The 24,281-nt window shown below is 43.3% G+C and overlaps 1 protein-coding gene across 2 annotated transcripts in view; it reads left to right on the plus strand.

Annotated features, from left to right (window-relative positions):
* The window catches only part of SPOCK2 (SPARC (osteonectin), cwcv and kazal like domains proteoglycan 2), a 152,266-nt gene extending 129,209 nt beyond the window's left edge, over positions 1-23,057 (plus strand). For both annotated transcript variants that reach the window (XM_029609035.1, XM_029609036.1), the window contains 2 exons: positions 5,086-5,778; positions 22,368-23,057. In XM_029609035.1, the coding sequence (XP_029464895.1) occupies positions 5,086-5,228 (143 nt within the window). In that variant the 3' untranslated portion in view covers positions 5,229-5,778; positions 22,368-23,057. The remainder of the gene's footprint in view (positions 1-5,085; positions 5,779-22,367) is intronic.
* Positions 23,058-24,281: the final 1,224 nt, after the last annotated feature.

A 24,281-nucleotide genomic window follows, 5' to 3' on the forward strand; every position in this document is an offset into this window, starting at 1 on the left:
ATCGGGGTTTTGTCGCTCTCGTCCACCGCCTGCTACCCAGACTACGCCAGTACCTGGTATTGAGGAGGAGGAACCCATGCAACTGGGCCGCAGTCATCTATCAGCTAAGGAAAGGCGTCACGGAGAAGACTAGACCTCTGCATGTACTGTGGCCAACCTGGTCACGCTGTACCCACCTGTCCTATCTGTCTGGGAAACTCGCAGACCTAGGATCCGCCAGAGGACTCCTCCTAGGTCTAACATCTCCATCTCCTCCACTGACCCACCCAGTTTCCATTGACTCAGATGCTCTTGACTTCCACACATTGGCTTTAGTGGATTCCAGTGCCGGTGGGAACTTTATATTCAGACAACTCGTGGAGCACCTATGAATTCCCACAGTTCCCACACCACTGCTCTTGTCTTCTATTCACGGCGAGCCATTACCTGGTGAGGTCTCGTTTTCCACTCAACCTATCCATCTTCCACACGGAGACCATCTCGTTTCTAGTCCTAGATAAAGCAATACATCTGGTGGTACTCGGATTACCATGGCTACAATTGCATACACCTCAATGTGACTGGAGCACCCTGCAACTATCTCAATGGGGAGAATCGTGCCATGGGAAATGTCTCGAGGTGGTGACTCCTGTGCCGTGCATGAACATTACCACCTCTCTACCAGGCCTACCTCCACAGTATTCCGCTTATCAAGACATATTCTCCAAGAAAACGGCAGACATTCAGCCACCTCACTGGTCTTTTGACTGCGCCATCGATCTACTACACGATACCAAACCTCCCAGAGGAAGGGTATACCCACTTTCTCTCTCGGAAACCAAGGCTATGTCCTCCTACATCCAAGAGAACTTGTCGAAGGGCTTCATTCGACCTAAATCTCTTGCTAGGGCCAGGTTCTTTTTTGTGGGTAAGAAGGATTGTTCCCTTCACCCATGTATAGACAACCGTGGCCTGAATGAGATCACTATAAAGGACCGCTACCCATTGCCATTGATCTCCAAACTTTTTATAGGTTCCAAGGAGCCAAAATATTCACAAAATTGGACCTCAGAGGGGCATACAATTTGGTCCGAATATGCCAGGGCGATGAATGGAATACAGCATTTAATACCAGCGATGGCCATTTTGAATATTTAGTTATGCCCTTTGGTCTTTGCAAAGCCCCGGCCGTGTTTCAAAACATGATGAATGAAATCTTCAGGGACATGCTTTACACCTGCGTAGTTGTATATCTTGATGACATACTGGTCTTTTCCCAGAATCTCCAGAACCATCAATTGGATGTCACTAAGGTTCTCCAGAGATTGAGAGACGACCACTTATATGCCAAATTGGAGAAATGTTCTTTTCATCAAGAATCCGTTCCTTTTTTAGGCTACGTGGTGTCCAGTCAGGGGTTTCAGATGGACCCACAAAAAACCAAGAGCATTCGAGACTGGCCCCAACCTACTGGGCTTAAAGCTCTGAGAAGATTCCTTGGATTTACCAACTACTACAGATCATTCATTCATTACCATTCCACCTTGACCGCACCTCTTACAGCCATGACGCGAAAAGGAGCTAACCCTTCTCAGTGGTCACCAGAAGCCATGAGCGCCTTCCAACAACTCAAGAACGCGTTCCTTCAAGAGCCTCTTCTACGCTACCCAGACCCCCAACGACCTTTCATCGTCAAGGTCGATGCCTCAGATGTCGGGGTTGGAGCAGTCCTTAGCCAACATGCTGATAACCATAGGTTATTTCCCTGTTTCTTCTTCTCTCGGCGTTTCTCTCCAGCCGAACGAAACTATGGGACAAGAGACAAGGAGCTACTAGCAATTAAATTGGCATTCAAGGAATCACGGTTTTCACCAACCACAAAAACGTCGAATAATTGCGTCAGGCACAACACCTGAATCACAGACAGGCCCGTTGGTCATTATTTTTTAACCTCTTCAACTTCCTCTTGAAGTACTGCCCTGCAGACAAGAATACTCGCGAAGATGCTCTATCCCATTCCTTTTCTATGGAAGACATCCCCGACACGCCGCACCATATCATTGACCCTACTAGGGTACTTCTCTCTGCTACCCACACGGTTCCAGCTGGGAAGATGGTGGTCCCACAGGCACTCCGGAAGAAGATACTCTGTTTGGGCCCATGATTCTCTGCTTGTAGGCCATCCTGGACAATCCCGGACCTTTGCCATTCTACAAAGGTATTACTGATGGCCCTCCATGAAAAAGGACGTTCGGGCCTATGTGGAGTCGTGTCCTCTTTCACGAAACAAAAACCACTACCTGGTCGTCCATGGGGACTCCTTCAGCCACTACCCGCTCCAAGTGAACTGTGGATACACATAACCACAGACTTCATCGCTGACCTACCAAACTTAAAGAACGAATCGCATGCTAAAGCAGTTTCTCTGAGCCTATGTCAACTTCAGACAAAGCGATTGGTCTGAGTTGCTTCCGTGGGCCAAATTTGCTTTGAATTCTCATCCTTCAGCTTCCACAGGGTCATCACCCTTTCAACTCAACTATGGATGTCAACCTCTACCTCCTTTACCGGTGCCATTGTCAGTATCGTCGCCCGCAGCCCAGGCGTCGGCACAAGAACTGCATCAACTCTGGCAGCACACCAAGGATCTTCTGCAAAAAAATGGGACAAAAGGCCAAGAAGTTCTATGACGCTCACCACCGAGCAGCCCCCCAGTTCCAACCTGGAGACAAGGTATGGCTCAGTACTCACTTCATATGCCTCAAACTGCCTTTTGCTCGATTTGCGCCTAGATACATCGGGCCTTTTTCAGTCCTTCGTCACCTAGGTCCTGTCACCTGTAGCCTACAGTTACCTTCTTCACTGCGTATCTGCGTATCCGTATCTCCCTTCTAAAACCACTTATTCTTTTTTTTTTTATTTATACTTTATTAATTTTCAAAATTAGTATTTAAACTTGTCAATAAAAGAGTATTGATTAATACATTTAACCAACCAAGATTACAGTCATTAATAAGGTATATATTTTAACCAGATAATTAAAATATATACCTTATTAATTACTGTAATCTTATTCTATCAGAATTCTCGAAGAAGACACCTGAACCTCAACCTCTTACAACTGAAGAGCACATCATCCAACAGGTTGAGGATATACTGGATGTAAGAAAGCACGGAAGGCAATGGGAGTACCTCATATCCTGAGAGGGATTTGGTCCCGAGGAAAATAGTTGGGAGCCTGCAAGCAACATCCTCAACAAGGAGCTGATCCAGCAATTTCACATTTCCCATCCTAGGAAACCAAAACCCCTGGGGAGGGGCCCTTAGAAAGGGGGGGGGTTACAGTTGCGCTCATTGGTCGCAGACGGCTGCGACCTCTCATGCTCACCTCTTTTTTTCCCTGCATCAAAAAGTTTTGGAAGAATGGCGGCCTCTGCCAGTCAACGCTGACCTCCCTGGCGTTCCCAGGACAGTGTGGGCACTGCCGACCACCATCTTGCTTCTGGAGTCACTTAGGCGCGCGTACGCATGGGTCACCTATGAACATGTCATGGCGGGAACCTCGGAGGCGTCCCCTCCACATGATGTCATCTTGCTACCTGTACTTAAACAGACTGGCCCAATGCTTCTGTGAGTTAGGAAGGAGTTCTTCTCGTTGCTGAATCCGTTTCTCCTTGGACTTCCGGTTGCTGTCTCGGTGTGTGAACACTCTTGAGTACCCGCTCCTCAGGGGCTCTTCCGCGTTCCTACGCTATCCGCTCCTCGGAGGGCCTTCCTGCCTTGATCTCTGGGAACCATTCCTCGTGAGTACCTTTTCCCTTCATCTCTGCCAAGCCTTGCTGGAATTCTCTGCGGTGTACCCCGTGCCTCGGGCCTCTACCGTGTCCTCACCAGCAGGATTCGCTACACCTTACCCTGTGCTGCAGGATATTGTTTCTTCATCCTCAAGAACCTTCTGAGCTCCAGGACCTCAGACTACCTCAACACTTTTATCTCCATACAGTCATCTTCGGCGTACCCCATGCTGTGGGCTACTACCAAATCTGCACACCTGAGGCATTTGTTACGCTACTGAGAGACTGTCTGGTCTACCCCGCTCTGCGGGCCACTACTGGATCTTCAAATCTGAGGTATCACCCTGGGACCACCCTCAGCTCCAGAACTGCACCTTTAACTGCATTCCCCGCTCCACAGGTTATGCTCTCTCTCTCTCTCTCTCCCTAATAAAGTCTATCTTACAGCTGTGTCCTAGCTACTGAGACCGTGCCTACCGACGGTGAGGCCCACAGGGCTCCTCCCTGTGGGCGGAGACATCTCTCACCTTGGCACAGGGTTCACTTCATACCAAAACATAACACACTTCACAGGTCTCCTGCCATTTTACAAGGTTTCAGCAGAGCTTGTCCTACTAGCTCTGTCCAGCTTTAGTTTCTGCATTTCATGCACGATATCACTGAGCTGGAAAATATTCTAGGAAAAGAGAGTCTACAGGATGATCATGGACTGAGAATTATGGTGAGAGAAGGATAAGGGCTAGATAGATTAGTTGGATACCCATTCAGCTCTTGGCTTCCTTCCTAAGAACATAAAACCTGTCAAACTGGTCCAGATCACAGGTCCATCTAGCCCAGCATCCTGACACCAACAGGGGCAGGTTTGGTTTATTAACATGCATACTGTCTACCGAGGGCTTTATAATAGCAGTGACTTTCTTTCAAAAAGGATCCATATCAGATTTCACCATAAAATTTAAAGTCTCAGTACCAGTCCCCTGGGTCATCTAGCTTTAGTGGTAGCCAGCTCCCTATACTGTGCTACTCCTTCACCCATCTAGATTCTGTATCCTTGTGAAGCTCATCCAGTCCTGAATGTAAAACCGCTGTAGTCCCTTGCCAGTTCTCTTGAGACATCAGGCCCCGCTCCTTTAGTGAAGGACAGCACTGGAAGTGTCAGAATGAATTGGTGTGACCGAGCCCTGTTTACCGTTACCTGCTCTGTGTACTGGATCATTAGTTGTATAACACTCCTGGGTCAGGAAGCGGTGGCTGCCTCTTGTAAGAACACCGCACACATTGCTGTCTTCCTTTGTTTTTTTCTCTCTTGTAGATGACATAGTTGGGTTCTCAGGGGATTTTGGGAGTGGTGTTGGCTGGGAAGATGAAGATGAAGAAGAAAAAGAAACGGAGGAAGCTGGAGAGGAGGCTGAGGAAGAGGAAGGAGAGGCAGACGACGGTGGCTACATCTGGTAGAAATGAATTGCATGGTTTTGGTTGGGATATGCTGGGAACGGTGTGGGCAGTAAACCGGAAGGAGAGCAACAGTATGACGACACATGGCAAGGAAGTGCAGCTGAATGTACAGTGGCTCACTAACGTGACGAGTGTGCGTGCAAACCCAGGCATGTGTCTGTCTGCATGGGCATAAGCGTGGCAGTGGGTGTGTGAACGTGTGTCCCTGCATGTGTTTTGCAAATGTTAAGTGTGCCTGCAGGTTAATGGACGGATTGCCTGGCATTTCTTCATTACAAACACCAAGGGGATATGCACTCTTTCCCAGCATACTGGAGCAACATGTGGCAACCAAAACAATAATAATTCAGTTCTAGGGGTTCTGTGCAGTTCTCTTAAAAATAAATAAATCCCCTTTTTTTCTCCTTCAGGTTTACAAACACTTCTTTTCTGGCTTTCAGATACTAGTTGAGTCAGAAGCTCCTCCTTATACTGCTGCTGAATATTGACTAACTCTGAGGGGTGCTAGAGCCCCATTTAAAGTCACACTACGGTCTAACTAGAAGATTGTGTAAGTTGAAATGTTCCCCTGCGATTTGTACCACTAGAAATAGTAGAATCAAGATTACAAAATCCAGAATGTAATAGGACTGGGTAGAACCAAACTGGTTTGGCCCATATTTGCTAACCTGGCACCATCTGGAAATGCAAAGCTAGCATTCACTATTTAGGTTTTCCAGTAGACTTTTCAGGCTGACTGTAAAGCTGGGAACCCAGGGGCCTGTGTCAGAGAGGTAAAGTGTCATGTATTTTCTTGCTTCCTGTAATAAGTGGCAGACATTGCTGCTTCCCATAGTTTTCTGCTGCAGGGACGGACCATCAATCTGGGCAGAAAGTGCAGCTGGAGCAGACATGAATGGAAAGATGTTTCATTGCCGAAAAATAGTTGCAGTGGATCAGAATTCTGCTGCGCTTTTGAGGAGTATCCCTGAGAGCCTGCATCCTGCTAACAAGTCCCATATGATTTTCAGTTACATCAACCAGTAGGCTTCCTGCTAGAGACCTCCGTTTGGCACCGGGCTCAAATCTTATGAGCATAAGAAAAAAACATAGACTAGCAGGGCCATACTAACTTGCTGAACTCCCTGCGGTTTTGTCAGGATCTCAGAGACCATAATCAGTGAGTGCAGCCTCACCCACTATACAAAAAACATAATTCCACAGCATTCACTGCAGATTTCCTCGGAGTTGAATATTCATTTACTGCATCTTTATCCAATCACAAAAATCAACATTCCATTCCCTCCACCCCAGTACTCACTGCTGAATTACCAAGATTTGTAAATGGATTAAGAGCTGCAGGTTCATATTTTAATCCTGGTTCAGAGCTGAAATAACATGATTTTGTTCATAGACTAGCTCCTTAGCTTTCCCAAACAGGAGCAGGCGAAGAGCATGTGCTTGTTTCTGCTCTGATAATAAGCCAATCTTCTCCATAAAGAACTGCCTCAGTCACATTTTACCTATTTGTATGTAGCTGCCTCAAACACTGAATGATATTCTTATCAGCTGGCCAATACGATGCATGCGTATTGTGTGTATCTCTGTACAAGTGTATATTTGTTTGGGAGTCTGTGTGTTCGGGTATGTGTGTGTTAAAACGGACGTGTATGTTCACATGCATAGGAGTGTGCGTGTGCACCTGCATGCTTTACTGTGTACCTAGGTGCACACCTGTTTGTTGGAGCATGTTTGCGTTGCATGTGTTTCTGCGAGTGATGTGAAAAATCAGCCTCTCTGTAGCATATATAAACATTCAGTTTCATTTGCAGCCCTCTCACTTTAACGTGATCTGGCTGCTTTTCCTGTCTCGTCTGAGCAACAGGCTTCTAGTGGTACAATAAAGGGGATACAGAAAAATAAAAATTGATTCTTTGCTGGCACACTTAAACTGTACTGTGTGGTTTTCTGATAGAGGTTATTCTCTAAGCCAGGGGTTCTCAACCCAGTCCTCAGGACACAGTTAGCCAGTCAGGTTTTTAGGATATCCACAATGAATATTCAAGAGATAGATTTGCAAACAATAGAACAAGGGCATGCAGATCTCTCCCATGCATATTCATTGTGGATATTTATTTATTGTATTTATTTTATTTATTTAAAAGGGGTTTATGTCCCGCTTTTACAAACAATGTCAGTCAAAATGGTTTACACATATTAATATATATAATTAAAATAACATAAAAAGACATACCGTAAATTACTGAAAATAAAATAGGGTATAAAAAGGAACATAATCATGGTCTGAGGCCTGGCAAAGTCAAAGAAAAATTATAGAAGTGTAACAAACGTCATGAAATGCCTACCGAGCAATAGAGAGTGATCTAAAGGCCACTGAGAACAAATGCATCTTTAGATTTTTTTTTTCAGTTCCTTGTGCGATTTTATCTGTCTTAAGTGATCTGGGATAGAGTTCCAGAGTGAGGTGCCGGCAACTGAGAAAGTGTGCCTTTTGGTGATATCACGCCTGGCCAAATAGACTGATGGTATTTCTAGAAGGTTTCTATGTAGGGAACGTAACTGCCTGCTAGGTTGGTAGATGCGGAGAAGTGAACAGAACCAGGTAGAGGAATAGTTATAAATTAGGTTGTGTATGATAGATAAGACTTTATATTGTAGTCTGTATTGAACCAGAAGCCAATGTAGTAAGTATAGAATTGGAGTTATGTGATTTTTCCGAGAGGTACCAGTTAAAATGCGTGCAGCCGTATTCTGGATTAGTTGTAAAGGGCAAAGTGCATTGTCGTGAAGACCAAAATAGAGGGCATACAATAGTCTGTACCTGTAAGAATAAAAGATTGCAGGACAGTGCGAAATTCATTAGCAATTAATAAGGGACGGAGACATTTTAACATGTGGAGTTTGAAAAAAGAATTTCTAACAGTGGTTGAAATGTGATAAGACATGGTTAGACTTGAATCTAAGGTTATCCCAAGGTTTCGAGCTTTTGAGACAATTGGAAAAGGCAAGTCATCTAGAAGTAAGTGTGATGAGGGGCTACAGGGAGAATGAGGGTATAGTTGAGAGGTGAAGGATTTCTGTTTTAGAAGTGTTTAATTTGAGGCGGTTATGGGATAACCATGTATTAATGGTTTTAATATGTAGACATACGGTAGACCAGGATGAGGAGTAAGGTTCAAAGAACTGGATGTCATCTGCATAGATCTTAAATTAAATGTTGAGACTGTTGAGGAGCTGCATAGTGGTATTAGGTAGATGTTGAATAAAATAGTGGAGAGTGATGAGCCTTGAGGGACACTGGATAAGGGGATGTACCATTCAGATGGATAGGAACCAATATTGATCTGATGAGGACGGTTCAATAGGTATGAGTGAAAGCAGTTTAAAATGGTGTCTGTCAAGCCAATGGACTGCAATTGGTGAAGAAGGATTTAGTGGTCTAGTGTATCAAAGGCAGCTAAGATATCTAGAAACACTAGGATATAATCAGTGTTGGCATCAAAACCTCTTATTAAGGTGTCAAAAGATGAAAGTAATAATGTCTCTGTGCTATGGCCTTTACGGAATCCGTGTTGATTTGGATGAAGGAGAGCATTTTAGGTAGATAGTCAGAGAGTTGATGAAAAACTACAGATTCAAGTATTTTTGCCAGAAAGGTGAGTTATGCAATAGGACATAAGTTAGCAAAGTTTGTAATGTTCTCATTTTTTTTTCTTAAGGATTGGACGAATGGATGTTTTCTTAAGCATATCTGGGAAGATGCCAGAGTCTAAAGATTGGTTAACAAGTTGCCATAGAAAAGGACTTGCAAGGTCGCCTAAAGTTTTTAGTAGTTGACCAGGACAGGGATTGAATGGAGATGATGAGATTTTAGTTTTATGTACTGTACGAGTGATAGATGAGGGATCTACATGTGAGAATACAGGCCAAGTGCAGACAGATGGAGGGATGATTGGCTGATGATTAGAGAATTGTTACTGGTAATTTTAAAAATGTTGTCTTGAAAATGGGTTGCTATGCAATTGCAAAGAGTGTCATCAACATTGGAGTGATCAATTTGAGGAATAGTTGTTAGAGACTTTACAACATTGAAAAGAACAGAAGGATTTCCATTGGCAGTGATTATTTTTTGGGACTAGAAGTTTTTTTTGGCAGTGTCTCTATTTCTTTTTTATATTTTCTCAAACAACAAAAAAATGAGTTTTTGGCAGCGGTTGTATGATATTTGCACCAATAACGTTCATGATGCCTAGGAGTAGTTTGAGTTCATAAAGATGCAGAATAGCAGGGGGCATGATGTTTCGGGTTTACAGTTTAGGGGAGTAGAAGAGCTATAGCATTAAGGGTAGTACTAATTGCAGAGTTCCATGAAGAAACAGTACTGTTTACATCAGAGCTTGTTGTTAAGGGCATATTCAGTAGGAAGGCTTCAATATAGGTTTCTGTAGTTATTTTCTTCTAAAGTGGATCTTTTTGTCCTTGTCTGGATTCTGATGTGGAGAGCTGCTGTTAATATTAACAGAGAGATGGATGAGTGCGTGATCAGACCAGGGTACAGGGCATATGGAGAGCACAATTGGGGGTATAGAAATAAAGCAAGGGTTACAGAACACAAGATCAAGGGTACGGCCTTGAAAACCTGACTGGCTAGGTGTTTCCCGAGAACTGGGTTGAGAACCTTACACTAACCATACACTTGCATTCTCTGTAGAAGGTGGGCCGGTGTCCCACAGTGCTGATCCAGCTGTTATGATGCTTTACCTTCAGTAGGAGGATGGGTATCCCACAGTGCAGATTCAGCTGCCAATGAAGCTTTTCTTCAGGCGGAAGGAGGAGCTATTTCCACAGTGCTGATTCAGCTCATTAGTGGTCTTGTACAAGTGAAAGCGATTCTTGCTCCATAGTTCACTAAAGCATCTGTATCTCCCAGCACTGCCGGCTATCTCTCCTTCCTTCCCTCCCTCCCTCCCTCCCTCATTTTAGCAGTGTACAGCTCTCCACTTTGTTTATTCAGCTTTTTTTTTTATTCCTGAGCTTGGATTCTGAAGCGACTCCCCATCCGACTATGCTGCTGATGATATAGAATGGATACCTCTCCAGCCAATGAGTTTGTTCTCATGTCCCTTCACACCAATAATTTTCTTTAGTTACTTCTCTCGATGTAAACTGCACACGAGGTTCCTTTCTACCAGGGTTTGGACTGCTCTCTGGGATCCTTTGATTATATTCTTGTATTGCTGCCTTTGCATTTCTAGCTCTGCAGCTGCTAGTCTTTCTGGCATTGGCTTTAATAGACTGGAAATTTCTTTGGGGATGAAGAAGAAAATTGTTTGCAGTGTGTGATGAGACTCTGAGCTCTTGACCTTTCAGGTGGTCAAATTTTCACGCCCCCACTCCAAGCATCCCAAGAGCTGTAATCCCACATTTTGGGCAGCAGAGCTGCTCAGTGACCCAGTTTCTAGAGGGAGATTTTAGGCCAGTCTTGCTCTTTTCTCATCTCCCTTCTGATGTGTTTTAGTATTTACAATGCTCATTTCAAATAGAAGGAGCAGCACTATGAACACAGCAGTCCTTAGACGGAAGTACAAAATTAAGAATGACCAAACGTCTCACTTCAGAAACTGGAGCACTTGCCTCAACTTGGTCCACTGGAACTAACAAATTAGGATAATGAATCACAAATGGTTTTAAGGATGGGAAGCTTAAGACCCAGGACGGCTCAGAGTGTTCTTTCTAGATTGGAATGGAGAGGTCAGGCTTGCTGAGTGGGGAGGAGGGGGAAGTTATGGAATTGTGGCTGGAAAGGTCCATAGGTATGGTTACCACCTCACCCAAGTTAATCCAAAGAGACTGATCCAGTCCTGGTTTTGCATGGAGATGTAGTCTTACTTGTCTTAGGGCAATCGGAACTACAACTCGATGCGTGCAGTAGGGCAAGAACGAGGCCTTGTTCAGCCTCTGGGTGAGGTGCCTAAGGCCTACTCATTAGAGATTGCAGGAGCCATACAGTGCTCATTGGACAAACAGACATTCAGGTAGCTGCTAATGATCTGGTGTATCCAAAGCATATCTCATTCATTCTCTGGGGGAAAGGGGGAGAGGACAGAGGAAGGAAATTCCTAAATAAGTCAGGCCCCGAATCTTGAAAGCAGCATTTCAACAAAGCTGAAATACCAAGTTTTTCCAACTGCCACAGGAGCAGGGTGTTACTGAAAGCAAATGCCAGTGTACAATACTTACCCGGCACTCCAGCGCTGCTTCTGTCATTAATAGCTCTGGAAGCATAAACTACTCTCAGATTACACTGCCAGCCCTGGAAGCATTTAAAGTAGTTTACGCTTCTATCTCTGCGAGTAGTTTACATTTCCAGATGTAGTAATGGCAGAAACTATGCTGGAGTGCTGGGAGCGGGTACGTGATGTACCTTACTCCCGTCAAGGGTTATTCAGTATTGGGGGCGGGGGAAGCGAAGGATGAGGAGGGGTCCAGGAGGATGGCCCTGGACTGGCATTGTGTGTGGGTGGTGAGTCCAGAGGGTGGAGGGTGGAGGGGAAGCTTTATTTTACATATATTTACAGAACCGTGAAAGCAGTGATAGGCCCAGCCTGCGGACTGGGACATGGTTACAAATTTAGGAGGGGGTGGGGGTGCACTGCCCAACAGGTCCTTATTTGAAATTTTGAGCGGAAGGGAGGGGATCGGAACACAGGCCCATTTAATCTTTTCTTTTTTTTGTTTTGGTTTAAACAGAGCTACTTAACTGGGTATTTTTTGAAGATACACAGTTGTCTGGCCACATAAAGCTGGATAATGTTAGACCTGCTGTGAAGAGGTCTAAAGTTACCCAACTAACTTATACAGTTTATAGTTACAAATTAAGCTAAGTTAGCCAGATAATTTCACTCCTCCCCGAAATGCCCCCGGAGCACCTTTCTTTTATTGGGCTAAATTTTAGCTGGATAATGACTTATCTGGTTAAAATCTAGCCAGATAAGGGGCTCAATATTCAAAAAATTGCCATTTAGATGAATAACTTGTGAGTTATCTGTCTAAATGGTTTTGAATATTGACCAATATTCAATCAATGATGCTCCAATAATATTATTCAATATCATACAAACATACATAAAAACCCAGCATTAATATTTGTACATTACTTTTTACTCTTACATTTTTTTAAATCATTTTATTTTTATTGATTTTTTTTTTTTTTATCAAAGGCTGAATGTACTGCAATTATACAAAAAAATTATTCTACCTTCTCACTTCTTATAAGAAACCCTCCTTTTTTTTTTTTTAATGATGATGATATATAATAAATATAGAAAGGAGGGAAAAACACCTCAGACAGCAGCTGTAAGTTCACACATCAACATGATTGAGAAACTTCTTTGGTGCTCAGCATCAGGAATGTATTCCAAGGCTGCCATCATAGCTATTCGGTTTGAATAAGGCTGGAAAAACTCTACATACTGCATTGGTTGATTTTGCACTAACTGCTTCTAAGATGGAAACATTTTGTAAAATTTCACTTCATTACAGGACTTTTGTTTTTGGATGATGGCAATCAGCATTTTTTTGCTATGATGGCAGACTTGGAATACATTCCTGATGCTGAGCACCAAATAGGTTTCTAAATCATGTAGATGTGTGAATTTACAGGTGCTGTCTGAGGGGTTTCCCCTCCCCCCCCTTTCTATATTTATTATATATTATCAGCATTAAAAAATAGGTGGGTTTTTTATAAGGCATGAGAAGGCAGAGTAATTTTTTGTATAATTGTTGTACATTTAGGTTTTGATCAAAAAATTAAAAAAAAACATTTAAAAAATGAATTAAAAAATTATTATACAAAATATTGCCAGTGGGGTTTTTTTTGTGTGCTTGTATATTATTTTTGAATATTGACTTCAATATTTTTAGTGCATAAAAAGGTCTGCAGCTCTGTGAGTTACCAATCAACGAGCCAGTGTTCATTCAGGGATTATTTCGATAGTAAAGACCTTCCCTGCATCAAACTTAGAGCACTGTACAAGGGGACTGCTAATCCAGCTGTTAAAGTGCTTCTGTAGAAATCAGTTGATACTCTTGTGCCTGGCTCTTTCTTCTTGGATCTTGGCTTCTTTATGGGCAACTGTGATAAATTCCTCTGACAGGTGAGGTAAAACATAAATCCAGGGGGTAGGCAATTCCAGTCTTCAAGTGCCACAAACAGATCTGGTTTTCAGGATCTCCACAATGAATATGTACAAGGTATATTTGCATGCACTGCCTCCAGTGCATGCAAATATATCTCATGCATATTAATTGTGGATAGCTGGAAAACCAGTCCTGTTTATGGTTCTCCATAACCGGAGTTGATTACCCCCTAATGTAGACTCCACAAACAACTGAGTGTAATTTTTACATTTACATTTTTACTTAACCAAACTAAAAGAATATGACAAACAAGAGCAACTTTTATAGGGGCATGCTAGCCTTACATCAGAACTAGTCACAAAGCCCTGTAGCAGCTCTGACCTAGTCTTGTTCTTATGCAGGGGACTTCATGATCACAAGCCCCGTATAAAATAACTCTGCAGATCTCTGGCACTCACTATTCCTTGAGCCTTAATCTTTCCCTGACTAGATTTGTACAACTCCTCTGGCTCCTTTTCCAGTCTCTTCCTATTCTCGCTCCTCTCAACAGCAGCTTTACTCAGATAAGTTTTGCTTCAGCAGTTGGAGCTTTTAAACCACCTTAATTATTACTGTTTGAGAGCTGGCCATAGTCAGGAAGGGCTACAGTCTCACCCTTTTTCTGTTAGCTTTGCCCTTAGGGACCCGGCTAGCGTTCTAGTTATCCTTTGCTAATTCCCGCTTACCTCAGCATAAGATTTGCCATACTGGATCAGACCAAAAGTCCATCTAGCCCAGTATCCTATTTCCAACAGTGGCCAATCCAGGTCACAAATACCTGGCAGAATCCTAAAGGGTAGATAGATTACATGCAGCTTATCCCAGAGATAAGCAGTGGATTTCTGCAATTCTGCCTTAATAATGTTTAATGGACTTTTCCTCCAGGAACTTGTCCAAACCTTTTTTTAAAGGCTGGCCTTCCTTCAGTGCAGTGTCTACGGGCCCTGTCACAGAGACCCAGACACTGGAGTGCCTACAAGAAGACCTTTCTTATTCCACTTGTCATCAGCTAGGTAGTATAGCCAAGTCATCCTGCAGTACCCATCCATGCCATCTCCTCGTTATCCTTGAGAATGCACTAAAGGGCTATGGCTCTTTCATACTGCTCTGCTTTGCCAACTCTGGTTTTGTTGTTTCCTCTTTTTGGGTAGTTGAGCATATGAGGATATGCATTTCCTTGCCTAATCAAAGACCCAAGACCCAGCCACCCCCAACCTTTTCTTCATCTCTGTTGACCTCACCGTCACCCTCTGTATCTGTTCCAAGCATGCTGGTATTCTGCCACAATTTTAGTTACTGGCACCTGTGTTGGAAGGCTATTCTAGGCGTCTGCCAACTCTCAGTAAAGAAGTACTTCCTCATGTTTCCCTTCAGCTTTGTTCCAGCTTTGTGATCCCTTTTCCTTGATGACGTAAGTGAATGATAAAAAGCTTTCCAATGACGGTGTGAAGGCAGGGGAAAGGACCCCGGTCGATCAAAAGGTAACAAGCAGCAGAATCTTTTGGCTCCTAATGAGATAAGAAACCTAAGTCTTTGAGTCCCTTCTTGTCAGTCCTGTGGTGTCTGTTCATTTTAACTTCAAAGGTTTTACGTTCCTGATTGTTTTGAATTTTCCTTTACGGTCATTGATGCAGTGGCCTGGTCCTGAAACCTTCTCACCGCTGCAGGTCTATCCGTGCTCTTCTCTGCGGTATTTGATGTTGGGGCTCTGTGAATTGGGGCTCTGTGAATTGTGAAGTAGCATGCTTCTTCACATTTGTTTTGCATTGAATAATGTATGCTACGTTAGAAGAGGAGCGTGAGTAAGATCTTCGCACGCTGAAAGTCTCTCATATGTGAGTGACTGTGAAATCCTATGATATATACTGCTGTAGTTTGCAGTGTGGTATACTGCAGGGATTTCTACCATTCTCTTCTTTTTCTATTAGAAGCTTGCTTTTTTTTTTTTTTACTAATTTTTTCCAAAAGACTAGTACTGGTGGAGCAGGAAATATTTCTTTCAGTGATTCATCTTCCCTGAGTAGTGGCTGTAGGTCTTTAATGATTTTTCTCAGTTTTTTACAGAGCTGGGTTGTATGTTACTGCAAAGGATGCTTGCTCTGTGGCGTTTCATTCTTTGTACTGCGTAGAATTGCTCTGGGCATTTTAAATGAAGAAACAATTCTCCTGAAGATGATTTTGGGGTTCTAGCCTTTTTGTTTAGAGGATTCAGTCGGGGCTTTGAAGTGCTCATCCTTGTCTCTTGGGTCAGAGCACACACATTGAGCATTATAATGTGCTGGATGACAGCCAGTCTGGTTTCAGGGGTTTATCACCACACTGAATCAATTTTTTCAGTTGTTTTGATGATCTGTTGCAGGAGCTCAATAAAGGAAATGATTTGATTCTTGTTCTTTTGGACCCAAGCATTGTGTAAGGTGCAGTACACTATGTTATTCTGTTAGATCACTTGGCTGCAGAGGGAACGCTGGGAAAAATGCTGATATGATTTGTTTCATTTCTGTCTGTAAATATGGGAACGTGCTCCTCTGCTCAGTCTCCCTTGGCGTATGGAATCCCACAAGAGGCACTGCGTTCCCCACCTCACACATTGTGGTGGCAAGAGGGTAATTATCTGACGGCGAAAACTCTTACATTTGCTGCTTTTGTTACGCGGTAGAATAAGTTATCACAAACCATGCACTTAATCAGCTAACCTAATGTCTTTTAGAAGTTCTGAAAAACCTTTTTATTTAATGCCTCTGCTGCTTTTTGCTATATTTGTTTGATTTTTATGTCTTGTGTGTCATCTTCTGTTGCATGCTGATTATTTTTATGTTTTACTGTAATCCGCTCTGAGGGGTCTTGGAAGGATGGGTTAAACCTCAAAATAAAAATATATGGTGATACCGTGTGGCTTTGTTTAATGGACTTTTTTGTATGTGAAGGGTGGAAACTGGAACTGTGAATGTAGCTGCATCTGTTAGTCAGTTTCTTGTATACAGATGTTTGTAGATAGCCATTTTCGATAGAAACCATGGTGCCCCAAAAGTTTACTCTTTCTGTTGAATAGTCCATTTTGAATCTGCTTGAAGGATGAAATGCATTAAAAGTGTTGTGAAATTGAGGGTCACTTCTCCCTCAGTCCAAATCATAAAAATGTCATCCATGTACCAGTAATATTTGGGGTGTCTACTCTGATATTTATTCAAAATTGTCTCTTCTAGTTCCTCGTTGGAAAGGTAGGATGGTACAAAGGAGAGGCTAAAAGTTGACCACAAGATAAGAAACTGTCAGAGAGGAATATGAGGGCAAGAAAAATATAAAAATAACACAAAGGATAAATAAACAATGACAAATCAAATATAAAAATATATGCCTTAAAAAAACGGAAATAAGAGCTCTAAAAACCCAACCATAGCCAGGTTTTGTCAAGTTATGTCTGCATCAGGGGTTTGAAGCCTATAAACATTAACAGTGAAATAAATATGGAAAAAAGCAAACAAACATAGACACCAGCCTTCCGTTTTACTGTAACAGTCACTAGTGACAAATTTGGAAGCCAATATTTAAAGCTGTCTGGCTTTATAAGTTAGCAGGATAAGACTTAGCCAGCTAACTTACACGGGATATTCAGTGGCATGGCAGCCACTGAATATACCTGAAGAAGTATTAAAATTAGCCAGATAAGCTTACCCAGCTAACTTTAGACCTGCTGGAGTCCATATTTAAATGCCTATTTAACTGGATAAGTCGGACTTATCCAGCTAAATAGTTAGCCATAGAGTAGGTGGGCATTGGGCATAATGGGATGATGCTCCCTTTCCGCCTAACTAAGGGGGTTATCTTTCAAGCTGCGATAGCCCATTATCGAGTGCATTAGGCCATTATCGCAAGCAATAATGCCTTAACGCACGCGATAATGGGCTTATCGCGGCAGTAAAATTAAAATTAGGGGAAGGAGTGGAGTTTGGGAGGACTTAAGGAGGGGTTTAGGGAAATGGGGTAGCGGCACTCCTGGCAGTAGTGTGGGAAATAGCACCACCTTTTAGCGTGGTGCTATGGGGGTGATAGTGTGTGGCATGGTCGCACTGCCGCAGGCGAAACTGCACCGCCATGATGCGGCCGGCTGCACACTAGCGCCCTCCCACCCCCTTTATCGCTGCAGCTCATCGTTCCGCACAGAATGATGAATTTAGCCCTTAGCCAGATAAGAGGCAATATTCAGTCTTAAATGCTTAAGTTAACCAGATAAGTTAGAGGTGACCCATAGCAGGTCTAAAGCTAGCTGGACAAGCTTATCCTGCTAACTTTAATACTTATCCAGGTATATTCAGTGGCATGGCCATGCCGCTGAATATCCCATGTAAGTTAGCTGGATAAGTCTTATTCGGCTAACTTACAAAGCCATGTAGCTTTAAATATTGGCCTCCAAATGGGCCACGTCTAACTTATCCGGTTAAGTTAACCAGATAAGGTTGAAAATCACTACTTATCTGGCTAAGTAAACCGGGTAACACCGCCTAGTTATGCCCACTGACTATAAGGGTAACTATCTAGTCGAGTATTCAACGGCAGCCACTTAGCCAGCTAAGTAGGGCTTGAATATGGACCCCTTGACGTTTGCCAAAGGCTTTAGATACTAATCTTCCTGCGGCACCCCGAGCTAACTGATGTTCACCGGTATATGCAGAGAAAGTGCTTGGATCACCATGAAGGGCAATTCACCATTACTCTTTTGGACTTACATTTATCAGTTTTTAAGTTACATTCTACAGAGAGGTGAGCTGTTCAAAGAACATTTTCATCATATTTAATTAATTTATACTGCCGCCTTTCTTTATTTTTTTTACTATGTTTCATTTTTACTGTTGATAAGTTTTAAATCCCCGATGCAGGCATAACTTGCCGAAAGATGGCCATGTTGAGTTTTGAGAGCTTTTTCCACGGTTTGTTTTACCACACAGGTTTTTATGTTTGATTTTATGTATTAAGTAATCTTATTGTCATTATTAACCCTCTTTGTGATTCTTTTACATTTTTTTTTGCCACCACGCCCCTCTGGCAGGGCAAACTGTAGCGCCATCCTGGTGTCAATAGCAGTGTCCATGACCTGTAGGCAGGTGGCGTTATTGAGGCTGAAGTAGGTGTGCATCGGGATGAGCTTCTGTTTGTGTATTGGTGGGGCCCTGTGCAGTTATGCCTTCTGTGTGGGGAAATGTTGGGTAGCGCTGCGACCAGGAAAGTGTCAGGCAGTAGCTGCGAGACGTTCTTTAACTTGGTCAGAAAGCCTGCGGGGCTTTGTATGGAGCTGCTTTTGTGTCATTTATAAACAGGCAAAATATCTTCCTGAAAGTTCCTTTGCAGCTTCACTGATGAGGTTGTGGAAAAATACATCAGACTGTGAGGCCCTCACTGGTCACTTTACCCTCATCAGCCTGTGCGCCATTGACCACTACTCTCTGACTTCTGCTACTGAACCAGCTCTTTGCCTAGATAACAAATTCCTGTCTTACCCCCTTACTGGCTTGTTTGTTTTAAACCTTCCATGCCAACCTGTGTCAAGGGATCATGCTGAAGTGCAAATACACAAGGTCTACTGCACCCTCATCATCCACTGCAGTGGTCACCTCATCAAAGAGCGCCATTTGGCTTGTTTGGAAAGATCTCCTTCTTGTGAGCCTATGTCGTGTGGCATCCTGTAATTTAGTCCCAAGAAGGTACTACGCTCTCCTTTTCCTCAGTAATGTTTCTATAACTCTCCGCTGCTTAACTTAAACTGACCGGGCTGTGGTTTCCTCCTTTCTCCTTGTTCTTACTTTTGTGGTGCATTGCAACTTTCCCAGTTTCCTGACAGAAGTTCGGTAAACCTGCAAGGGGCATAGTCAGTACTCCTTGAGCTCTTTCAGTCCTGTTGCGTTATGTATTTTTATTTCTGTGAGTACCTTCTTCTCGGTAAGCAGTTTTATGACCATTTTAGAATTATTTCTGCCCTCTATTCTGCCCTTGGCCCATCTCTTTCCCATTCAGCACACTAATTTGTTTTTTCTGCCTTCTGCTTTTCCCCCTTATCAACAACCCCATTTAATATTTGTTATTCCCCCTAGGGTTTTCTTCTGTATCATATATAATCTGAAAAAAGTTGTATCACTTCCTTTTCTTAACTGGGCAATTTTCTCCCCTTGTATGGGTCTTAGCTGCCTGCCGACCTTTGTTTTTCCTGATAGCATGCACTTTTTATATTTTCTGCATGCAAGTGTTTCTGCTGCCTCTTTAGAGAACCTTATTGGTTTCTTTTCTCTTTCCTTTGAGAACTTGCCTTTTCTAAAATTGCACGTTGGCTGCCCATAGTTCCTCTCTATCCTTTAGATCCTCAGTTTCTGTTAGGGTTTCCTCAGTGCAATCACATATGTCCTAGCATGGTTCATTCTGGTCCAAGACTGATATTGAACCACACACCGTACAAGGATCACTATATTCTCAGAGCCTCTGGCCTCCTGCAGTGCTACAGCAAAGACAGTACAATTGCTGGGTCCTGGCAGATTTGCAGAAACCCGAAGCCTCTCTCCCGTCTAACTTCCCACCGATCTCTGAATCTTCTCTCTTACCTGCCACTGATTGGAGCTGGCAAGAGGGCAACTGTGGTGCCTTGGGCTGTATTCTCCTGCTCCGCTGCCCAGAGCTGGAATTTTGAACTGCCTGACACTTTGGTGTCACGTGTACTTAGAAACGCACTACAGCTCCTGGTGGCAGAGGAGGGCATGAGCTGAGGCACTGCCGCTGCCCTCCTCTTGATGGCTCCAGGCAGTGGCAGGTGATGGGGGGGACTAGAGGAGCTAGGAAGGTGAGGGAGAGAATCTTTGCCACGGGTGTGTATATATCTGTGTGTGAGAGAGATGATAGGCACTGAGCTAATGTGTGAGCGAGCGGAGAGGATGATGAACGCCCATGTATGCATGAGGGCATGCAGGACTGGGAGAGGTGAGGACCAGGGACAGGGGGAGGAGGAGGAGGAAAAGGAAAGAGCAGGTGCTAATATGAGGGGGAGCAGGAATAGAGCCAGGGGATGGATACCTCCCCTTCCCCAATTCAGAGCCTTCCATTCCTGATTCCATTTCTTCTCCCCTCCATCTCTCGTCTCTTCTTCACCCGATCTTGGATTCTCTCCCTCCATCCAAGATTCTCTTCCCACCCTCCTATCTTCTCTCTCCTGATCCCAGATTCTCTTTTCCCCCAATTCAGGCACCTCCCACCTCTCCCTTCTTTTCACAGTCTATTCCCAGACACTCCCTTTTTCTACCTCACCAATTCCACAGTCTCTCTCCCTTTCCTCTTTCCATCTTCAGCCTTCTCGCTCTCACTCTTCACCCCATAAACCCTGAAATTCCACCACTTCTCCCCCCCCTTGCCGTGCTGATCACCTTCTCTCCTTACACCAATACCTGAGATCCTTTTTGCCACTCAAAAGAAAAAATAATAAATATGCAGACACACAAGGTTGGAAAATTACTTTATTTTATAAAGTAAAATACAATTTACATATAATTTGCTAAAAGATGCAAATTTATGCAAATGTGCAGCATAATTTCTGAAACTTTGTTGTAGAATTTTCTAAATCATGCCACAACATTTACCCTTGGGCTGCCAGAGGAAACTAGGGGTGCTGGTTATACTGACCCCATCCGTCTGCTTACAAACAGGAGCAATGGAGCAAGTGGCATAGAAAAGAAATCAGGGCAAGAAGTCAGTAAGACAAAGCAAGGGGAGAAACAGGTAACAAGGCAGGGAGGAGAGACAAACGGGAGAAAGAACCTTTGGGAAAAGAGAATGCAAAAGTGAGAAGCTGAACTTTTACGTGCTGGCTGAAGTAATAAAGCAGAGTGAAAAAAAGTTAGAGCAGAGGTGGCATTTTGATCTGAAGTACAATGTACTGGTATATTAATAGTAAACCTCTCTTATCTGAACTGCACATGCTAAACGTGAAAACTCCTGTCCCTGTTTAAAAGCTTCTCTTCAAAGTGCTTTCATTAATATTGTTGTTGATCTATGATTTCATGAGGTCAGTTTTATATATTTATTCTCAGGTGTTCTAATCCACTTTTCTAAAAAAAAAGACAAAACAAATAAAAAACATGAGCAACGCAGAGGAAAACATGACTCATAAAAGTCTATGGCTGTGAGGCAAAATCTGAATGCATCTTGCTATTGAATATGCCAGAATCTACTTGCAGTTGACAGCATTTAAACCCATAAAACTTCAAAAGGTCTAGGTGACCTTGCAGCTTGCCCTCCCGATACGAGCCCCCTCTTATGCATTCAGTGGTCCTTCCAAATCCAGGATCCTGGAGACGCACATCCTGCATGGTCTTCATTTAAGACAAAACAGCAGGGGTTCTTGAAGCACATCTGGCCCCCTGAGATGTAAAGGCTTTGAAAGTATTGCCTCTGGTCCACTGGCAACTAATTACGGTAGAGCATCATTCTTTCCTGATCCCGTGGTTGGGAGTGCTGAGCCCTGGATGTTTCAAAAGTTGCAGGGCATGAACACTGGCCGAGCTTTCTGCTTGAGAAAAATTCCAACTGTACGGGTCTCCAGTAGGAATCCTGCACGTCTCCAGTGACAGCACTGAGCATGGCCCCGGGAAGAAACATGGGAAATATTTGCAGTGAAAACCAGGCTGCTTCCCCTTGCAAGAAAAAAAATATATAGAAAAGATGTCTGCTCCTGCCACATTTTCCACCCTAAAACTTAATGTGAATTATTTAAGCAAAGAACAGAATAAACTGCCTTTTGTCTGCATTCACAAACTGTCCCTTCCTCTTTTTTTATTTTAACCAGTGAAACGCCGCAGTACTGGTGAATTTCACTATTTTCTGTCTTTCACACAGAAATTCTCCTATTGAATTCTCTGCTGAGTCTTTTCTTTGTGAATTTCATGAAATAGCTGCCAAGATGAAAATGTTCTTTTTCACAATGCTTAGCTCTGGGACGGTATGGAGGATGTCTCTGCCAGGTGACAGTTTGCTCCATCACGTGGGACTGGATTTCAGTGGTGCAGTGTCTTTGTAATTGACCAGAGAAAGCTCCCCCTGCAGCGTGGGCCCGGTTGCATAGAATTGTAGTGTGACTGTAAAACTGTACAATAACTTAATACAACTATGTACAATTGTGTGTATAAAATTTATGTACAACTTTGTGTGCAGCAAATTGTATGTGTGTGTGTGTATGCGCAAAACAGTGTGGGTGTAAGTAGAAGGAAATATATTTAATGAAAACAAATATGCTAGTTATCTTGTCGGTATGGAGCTGCTTTATATACAAATAGAAACTCCACTGCCTGTATAGAAACCCCAGCGAACGCAGCATCTGCCATTGTACGGACAAAAGACCATGCGGGATGCCCAGAGATGTATTTTGAAGATGTTGAAGCCTTGTCTTTTACTTCAGATTTTATGCTTTACAAAAATTAACAGAATATTGTACCAAGAGGAACACTGCATCATTTAGAACAAACATATATTTAAGGTGTCTTCTGTGCAATAAGTTTGAAATTTTAGGGTTAAGGACGGTGTAGCATCGCTAGGGTTTCTCTTTGTTCTACTTAACTGCTGACATTGTATCTCGTAATTTTAGATGTTAAAAAAAAAAAAAAAAAAAGCCAGAGAAAACAAGTGTTAGAATGTATGTGTGAATTTGATGGTGGGGGTGAGGGTTACATTATTAAAGTGTGAAGCTTAAACTCCTGCTATCCCTGATCAGGTCACTGGAGCGTTACCGGTGCTCTGCACCAGATCTTAGTACTCCCATGGCATTTTTATCTGCCTAATACTTAGCAAAAAGAAAGAAAAGTGCACTCACCAAAACAATATGAAATTAAAATGTATTTTTAAAAAAAGAAATAAAAATGTACAAAGACTAATTTTTCTCTCCTTTTTTGTGTTTTGTTGTGGGATGTATAACATTTATCACTGTTTCGATGTTTTAGAAACTGGCAAAGGTTACCATACAGGGCCACAAAAAATACAAATTCCTTTAAACCAAAACCCATCAAAAGTAACTGGATAGAGTTGATTCCTATAACTAATGTTTCAGGCTCAGGGGGGTTATGGATAACAAAACTTTGTATTGTATATATGTGGAATTTTATTTAACTTTCGAAAGCAAAATTTCCTCCAGGATTCTTCATTGCTCAGATAGGGCCAGATTTTAGTAGCTAGGCGCGGGTGTAGATTTGTGCGCGCAACCCGGCGCACACAAATCTACACCCAATTTTATAACATGTGCGCAGCCGCGGGCATGTTATAAAATCCGGGGTTGGCGCGCTCAAGGGGGTGCACACTTGTGCACTTTGCGTGCGCCGAGCCCTAGGGGAGCCCCGATGTCTTTCCCCATTCCCCCCCCCATCTTCCCCTCCCCTCCCTTCCCCTACCTAACCTGCCCCCCCAGCCCTATCTAAAACCTCCCTCCTTACCTTTGTTAAATAAGTTGCGCCTGCCTCTGGGCAGGCATAGGTTGCGCACACCTGCCAAGTGCCGGTGTGTGATGCCCCGGCACAGCTGCTGTGCCGGAGGCCTCGATCCTGTCCCCGCACCGCGCACTCCCCATCCCTTTTTTCAAGCCCCGGGACATACGCGCATCCCAGGGCCTATGCAAAATAGGCTCGGCGCGTGCAGGAGCAGGTTTAAGAGGGTTACGTGTGTATATTACGTGTGTAACCCTTTTAAAATCCGCCCGATACTGTTTCCAGAGGGAAAAGGAGGGGTTAGTAGCAATTTATCTTATAAATCCCATGGCCCACTCACAGTTATTCTTGTGGAAACAGTACCTTAATCAGCCTCATGGAGAGTGAGAAGCATGTAGTCAGTTTTTCTCACAAGTTTGCTCAATAGCATCTT

Source organism: Rhinatrema bivittatum, chromosome 7, assembly GCF_901001135.1.
Source record: "Rhinatrema bivittatum chromosome 7, aRhiBiv1.1, whole genome shotgun sequence".
NCBI classification, from domain to species: domain Eukaryota; kingdom Metazoa; phylum Chordata; class Amphibia; order Gymnophiona; family Rhinatrematidae; genus Rhinatrema; species Rhinatrema bivittatum.